This window comes from Hipposideros armiger, unplaced genomic scaffold (genome assembly GCF_001890085.2).
Source record: "Hipposideros armiger isolate ML-2016 unplaced genomic scaffold, ASM189008v1 scaffold_87, whole genome shotgun sequence".
In the NCBI taxonomy this organism is placed as follows: Eukaryota; Metazoa; Chordata; class Mammalia; order Chiroptera; family Hipposideridae; genus Hipposideros; species Hipposideros armiger.
In genome coordinates, this window is record NW_017731437.1 from 2,752,362 (window position 1) to 2,759,860 (window position 7,499).

Below are 7,499 nucleotides of genomic sequence, written 5' to 3' on the forward strand. Positions count from 1 at the left end.
CAGTACCATTTGTCACACTAGTCCATCCTAAGTCTACCACCTGGTAATTAGGGTGGCCATGTGTGCTTGCTAATTGCCATTATCCAGAGGAAAAAGTAAACGCCCCATGTCTTTATGACAAGAGGTACCGTAGCTTTGCAGCTTGGAGCGAGGCACCTACAGACGTTAGGTTCCTGCCCTCCCAGGAATCTGAAGCACAGGGGTGCTATCTTCCTTGATGATTACAGTTCAGAGAGATGGTTCCCAGGTCCTTGAGAAAAACATTTCTAGGTTGTAAAACCCGCTGGAGACTCATTTAACTTTTTAAAAATACCTACGTACATCTCAAAGGAGTAGACAAAGGACTTACAATTACATATAAGTTTCCTAAAATAAACGCTCTAAGAAAAGGAAGGAAGGTAATCTCTCTTTTCCTTTTTTGCACCAGGGAGAATGAAATTATTTTTCTTATTTTTGATGTGTATTCACCCCCCACAGGGTCGCCCTATTAACTTGCAGTGCGGGATGTTTTCTTCTGATGAGTAGATCACCTTTATCCCCCATCAAAGGCTGGCCTTTGGCAGGGTGCACCGGGCCTGCTGGGTGAGCCTGGGAAGAAAGCAGGGGAGGTTTTAAGAACTATTTCCTCCATCAGTAGTTTTAGTGCTTATTTTACCAAGACTCTCAGTAAAAACACAAATGTTGAACCACAGCCCTGCAGCTTTACCTCTGTAACCTTCACCGGCTCACCTGAGTCCTAAACTCCCAGCCCCGCCCCCAGATCACGCCTCTCCCCAGGAGGACCAATCACCAGTGACGTGGATGGGGCCTCATGATTGACAGCCTCTGCGACTGAGTAGCCTTCCAGGGCACACCCTGCCTTCACAGGCTACAAGAGTGGGCTTTTTCCTTTGCACCAGAAAAATGAAAGGAAGAAAACAGGCGCACAAAATACAAGTCCCAATTTTTGTTTTATTTTGGTAAAATACGCATAACATAAAATTTAACCACTTAACCCTTTATTAGCATTTAGTACATTCACAATGTACAACCATCACTTCTAGTTCCAAAACATTTCCATCATCCCAGAAATAAAACCCCCTACCCATTAAGCAGTCACTCCGCATCCCCGGACCCCCAGACCCTGGCAAGCACTAACTGCTTCCTGTCTCTGTGGATTTGCCTATTCTGGACATATCATATAAATGGAATCACACATATATGGCCTTTGTGTGTCAGACTTCTTTCACTGCGAGTGATGTTTTGGAGATCCATCCATGTTGTAGCGCGTGTCAGTACTTCCTGCCTTTTTACAGCCAAATAATATTTCATGGTATGGACACACCACATTCTGTTTCTCCACTGATCCGTTGATGGGTATTTGGGTTGGCTCTACCTTTTGGCGGTTGTGAATAGTGCTACTATGAACATTCGTGGACAAGTTTTTGCTTGAAAGTCCTAATTTCTTATTATTGAGTTCAGTGGACAAAGCCATTCTACCAAACTGCATGTATTCTAAATGCTTCCTTTCACCTCGGGCACTTGGCTCGGCATGGACCAGCAGCAAACAGGGAAGGGTGCCCAGTTTCCACAGACCACACTGTACGTAGCCTTGCTCTGCACCATCTGTGTTTGGCTCTGTTTAGGTAATGATTGTTTGCTTAGTGCAAAAGAAGCCTCGGTTTGCTGAAAAGGGTTTTAAAATGAAGTCCTCAATAATTCTGCCAGCCATTGTTAACTAGATGGGGGCTGATGGGCCCCAGCCTTCTCTTAGATTGCAGCCTGTGTATGTAGCAGACCCTTGGTCTTCAGCCTTCCATGGCTGTGGCAGGTCTCCCTGCCTCACAGCTGCATTGGTCTCTAGAAGCTCTGGCCCCTGCTTCCTCTGGCTGCTCCAACACAATGCCCAGTTGGGTCCATGGGCTCTGTTTCCAGGGCCTGCAGCTTCTCTCTGTTAAAGAGTTTTGAGGGCCGGCCAAGTGGCTCAGTTGGTTAAGAGTTGGCTTAAGAGCGCGAGCTCTGAGCAACAGGGCCACCGGTTCGATTCCCACATGGGCCAGTGACACTACACCCGAGCTGAGCTGTCGCTGAGCTGCCAACAGGTGGCAGGATGGCTCAGCTGGTGTAACGACAAGATTGCCTGTTCAGTGGTGGGCTATGCCCACCCGCAACTAAGACTGAACTCAGCACCTTGAGCTGAACTGCTGCCCAGATGGCTCAATGGATAGAGCGTATGCTCTTAACAACAAGCCTGCTAGTTCGACTCCCGCATGGGGTGGTGGCTACACCCACCCGTAACTAAGATTGAACACAGCACCTTGAGCTTAGAGGCCACAAGCTGCCGACGGGAAGCCAGATGGCGACTGGCGCCCTCCACAACGAAGATTGAAGAGCAACAACCTGGCTGGTCCCCTTCCCCAGTTCCCCAACACTGTTGCCCTCCCTCAATTCCCCAATAAAATCTTTAAAAAAAAAAAGAGTTTTGACACTTTGGGTTGTGAATAACAGAAGCCCAATTTTTGCTTTAATCACAAAAGGAAGTTTGTGACAAGGTCTCTTCATCAAAGTCCTCCTGTGTTTCTGCCCTTGGGTAGTCGGGCTCTGAGGGGAGGCCATGGGTCACCTCATTCTCTGTCCCTGCACCCAACTGCCTGCCACCAACCACTGGGCCACCGCCTAGAAAGAGGCACTGTCTCCTTCTCAGGGTCAGTTGAGTTTTTTAATATCTGAGGGAGGGAGATTTATGCATGAGAATGAACACCTACAGCTGCCTGGTTTTAATTGCTCTTCAGTTTAGATCTTTTCCTTAGTTTGGGCACAACATCAATCTAGTCAGATCACTATACTTTAAGAACGCTTGTGTTCATTAAATCGCTACCTTTTTTTTTTTAAGATTTTGTTGGGGAATTGGGGGAGGGGGACAGCATTGGGGAATTGGGGAAGGGGAACAGACAAGTTGCTGTCCTTTTGTTCTTCAGTCTAGNCAAATGAAATCACCATTATGTGAATAATAGCCTTTAAAAATTTTGTCAATGAAACTATGATAGTTTTATTTTCATTTTTAATTTTACTTCAGAGCCACATGTATGTACCCAAAGAGCCGCATGTGGCTCGCGAGCCGCAGTTTGCCGACCCCTGCTCTAGACTATAGGTCTGCGATGTTGTATCTGATTAATTAGTTGGGGGAGAGTGGGGACGGGTTGCCAAGCTGGAGACTGGAGGGCATCTGTGAGCGCCTGAGATATCGGGCAGGGGGCTTCTCAAGGCAGAGGGGAGCACCCAAGCCTGTGTGGGGTGGGGGCACTCTGTGTGGGAACAGGGTCTTATGGAGCTGTGTGTGTCTTCCATAGGAGTTGGAGAGTCAGTACACCCCCAGCAGATGGGTCATCCGACTGGGAGCACAGGAAGCCCTGAGGACCTACTCACAGATGGGAAACGACGGTATCGGGGACCTCTCTGTGGCCACTTTGGGTGGACTTTAGCTTGTGGCAGTGGTTCAGAATGATGGGGGTGAAGCCACACAGCCCCTGCTCCTGGCGCATTCCCAAGGCCCAGGTGCTGGGCTCAGGGCCAGGTGCCAGGAAGCCCTTGGTACAGAACTGCTGAAGTCAGGAGAGGCCCAGTCGGCAATGCCCCATCTCTGCCCCTGCTCTGCAAATAGTGCCCACGCCTTAAGCTTACATGCCACAGGGCACAGGGAGGTGGAGTGAAAAAAGAAAGCCCTCCCACTGGGCTGCTGAACGTGGGATGTTGTTGCTGTTTATGCAAAGGGACAAGTCTTTTTATCTTTTAAAGAAATCAGGGCTTGGGAACTTGTAAGTTAGTAAAGTGTCAAGGTTAATTCCCACCTCTCCCCTGTGTCTCCAGAGTGTTGTATTGTGATTTTAACACTCAGAGGAGCATTTGTGCTGGGCTGGGAAAGCAGGAGAGGCGTGAGTGAGGAAGAAGCCAGCCTCTCGCTTCAGCCTGGAACACCGGATGTTGGAAATTGGCTTTGTTTCAGCAGACTGAACAGAGCTCCTGGGGTTGGTGGTTCTCTAACTCAGCTGGAGGAACAGGCTTGTGGGAGCTTATTCCAGCACATTCTCGCACCCACTCTGTGGGGTGGAGCTGTGTCCCGGGCTCTCCAGAGCCCCCTTCTGTGCCCAGCTCTGTGCCAAATACACCTGTTTGCTCAATAAATATTTGAATGTGCAGTGACGCCTGAATGAGCTTGTAGAAAACATGTTTATCCTCATCTTGAGGGAGACAAGCGCTAACCCTTTTGAGCAAGGGAGTCACTCATAAGAGGCAGGGGCTAAGAAGAGGGTGCTGCCGGCGCCCTCAGGGGCGCTAGTCATGGCTCTCCACAGGCCCTGGGGACCACTTTCCGTTCACGTTGTGCCTCCCTGCCTTCTCTCCCTGCTCCAGCTGGCCCGTGTCATAGGTGAAAACCATCTTCATGAGGGCCATGCGTGTGCAGGGGTGGAGCTTGTTTCTATTTGAAATGCTGACATTTTGTTCATCATGGACTTTTTGGCATTCATTTTGGGGTTTTTTTAATCGCATTCCAATTTTATTTATCTTTGTATTGGTCAGCTCAGGCTGCCATAACAAAATGCCATCGACTGAGTGACTTAAACAATAGGAATCTATTTCTCACAATTCTGGAGGCTGAGAAGTCCAAGATCAAGGTGCCAGCCCATTTGGTGCCCTGGGGAGGGCCCGCTTCCTGGCCCTCACCTTCTCCCTGTGTCCTCACATTGCGGGGAGAAGGGGGGACAGGGCAGGGGGCTCTGATCTTTCTTCCTCTTGTTACAGACCACTAATCCCATCATGAGGGCTCTACCCTCATGACCTCATGTAACTTTAATCACCTTCTAGAGGTCCCACCTCCAAAGACCATCACATGGGGGGAGGGGGCTAGGGATTCATCATATGAATTTGGGGGGAGACCCAAATGTTCAGGCCATAGCAATCTTCATTACCGAGTTTTTGGTACCACCTCACTCACCTCCCCTTAGTCCAGGCCCTGCTTAATGAGGTTAAATAACTTACCTAAGCTCACCCTGCTAGTGATGGCTGCCGCTCCCCCCGAGTGGGGCTTCCTGGTAAGAGTGGAGCAGGCTGACGGGTGGGGGCGGGAGGGTGGGATGACTGTCAGTCAGTGTGACTGAGTGCACACCACCTAGCCTCTGCTGGTGCAGGGCCCCAGACCTCATCAGTGCTGCCTGTAACCTTGGAGATGGCCTCGTTAGACTCAAACTCACAGCAAAGGGATGTCAAGTAGAAACAATGAAAGATAAAGTCTCCTGCCAACTCAGACAGAGAACCTCTCCACAGCAAGAAAGAAAACATATTTTATTATTGGGTAAAGATTAAACCAAACCGCCGTGTGCATCACAGGCAAGCCTCTGGACATTGCAAAACTGGAAAGAGGGCCGGCCAAGTGGTACATTGGTTAAGAGCTGGCTTGGGACGCCAGAGGGCCCCGTTCGAATCCCACATATGAGGGCCAGTGACACTGCCCTCTACAGCTAAGATGCTGAACAACAGCTCAGCCTGGAGCTGGGCTGCCATGGGTTGCCTGTGATGGCGCAGGCTGCAGCCCCTGTGACAGTGGGTTGCCATGGGCTACCNAAGCACTTAGCTTCTGGGTCCAAGAGCCCACCCTGAGCCTCACCCTCGTGGGCCAGGGATTTGAGCTGGAGTGTTCCCCTAGGGCCACGGACCAGGGCAGTTACTGAGGGGCTCACTAGGCCCACCTCGGTTCCAGGAGTGGTTCTACCACGTGGGTGAGCAGATGCATCGCCTGACTCCTCATTGTGGAAAGTTACGTTTCCCGGCCATCTAAGGGAACAGTACAGTCTCACTGGAAGGAGGCCTGCAGATGCGCACTGCAAGCTGCTTAGGGGCTGGCCCACAGGGAGCACACTTTTTAAAAGCCGTGATCGCCCCCTTCCGAGTGAGAGGCTAAGCTGTGGCCAGCTCCTCCGGCAGGAGCCTTCCTTGCTTGAGTGACACTCAGGGGAGGACGCTTTGACCTGAGCGGGCAGGGAACGGATGCAGGGAGGAGGGGCACCCCGGGCAGGAACGCAAGGTCTGGCCGTGGGGGCTGCTCTCGAGGGGGAGGGTTCTGGCAGAGGCGGCAGGCCCCGGCGGGGCGCCAGGGGAGGACGACGTCCCGGGACAGGGAAAGGAGAAGAAAATGGTCCCGGAACACCCCCCCCACCCCGCGAGGCCGTTACCTTTTTCCTGAGAACATGGGTCCGAGAATCACCTAGAAAAGAAGGGGCGGTCACTTCGGGGCCCACTGCGCACAAACGCCAGGGCACCGGCCACGAGCCCGCCCCCGTCTGCCAGGATCCCACCCCCGGCGCTCGCACCTGGATCTGCCCCCGGGTCTTGCTGGGGGAGCCGGGCAGCACGGTGGGCAGGTTGATGCAGCTCATGGCACCTCCAGGAACCTCGCGGAACAGGACCCCTTCACAGCGGCCGCTCAGAAACTTCCGCAGGTTCCCGCGCCCCTGGCTTCATCCGGCGCGCCGGCCAATCGGGAGCCGCCGTGAACCCCTCCCCCACCCACCAGCCCCCAATCAATTACCGTGAGGCTGTGGCGCTGGCGGGAGCCTTGATGTGCAGCCCGCCCCCTCGTGGGTGGGACCAGGGGCGCGCGCGCGTCTCCAGGCCCCAGCGCGGCGAGCTCGGCTCAGACCCCGCCCCGTCCCTCCCGCCCGCTGTCAGTACGCGGGGACGTGTGCCCGTCCGGGGGCAGGCAGAGGGATGGAGGGCCCTGCTGAGGACCGCAAGGGCGAGGCTCCCTGGAAGAAGCTGTCTGAAGAGGTAGGCGGATGGCAGGGAGAGGCTGGGGCTAAGGAGTGGAGCTCGGAGACGAGGCGGGAGCTCTGAGAAGGAAGCTTAGACGCCCCCTAGACTAGACTCCTGCGGTCCTCGCTGAGCGTTTGCTGAGTGCCGGCTCCCGAAGGCTTCGGCACGGTGGCTCACCGCAGGCAGGCCCTTGTGAGCCTGACTTGAAAGGGAGAGACAATCGAAGCCCTGGCTATGATCATATCGATAAGCCCACAGGAGTTGGGGCCCGAGTTCCCCATATGAGGCTGAGGTTTTACAGTGAATGTGTATGGAGGATGGACTCGATGCACAAGGATGCAGAAAAGCTGGTGCTTACTGCGGTGTGGTTGGGAGAGCTGGAAACAACATATGCACAGCACTTGCGATGATGATCATTCAGTTATAATTCCCTTACGAGTTTTCCTGCACTGTAGGCCGTGGTTCTTTTTCTGGCTATGGACGCACCTGAGACTCTGCTGAAAGTTGTGGATACTGCCCCTAAGAAATCCCGTCCTGCCTGCCTCTCTGTCTCTCTGTCTCTCTCTCTCTCTCTCTCTCTCTCACACACACACACACACACTCACAACCTACAATATCAGAGGACTCTCAGAAATCCATTGCAGTAGCAGTATCATAAATTATAGCAATAAAGATGATAGCAGTTACAGAGTAAGACATCCTATAAGTAATAA

General features: G+C 52.6%; 1 protein-coding gene across 1 annotated transcript in view; it reads left to right on the forward strand.

Annotated features, from left to right (window-relative positions):
* Window positions 1-1,531: 1,531 nt before the first annotated feature.
* Window positions 1,532-7,499, forward strand: part of AFMID (arylformamidase) — a 21,106-nt gene continuing 15,138 nt past the window's right edge. The window contains exons 1-2 of the mRNA XM_019644243.1: window positions 1,532-1,585; window positions 3,330-3,420. Coding sequence (XP_019499788.1) covers window positions 1,532-1,585; window positions 3,330-3,420 — 145 coding nt within the window. The remainder of the gene's footprint in view (window positions 1,586-3,329; window positions 3,421-7,499) is intronic.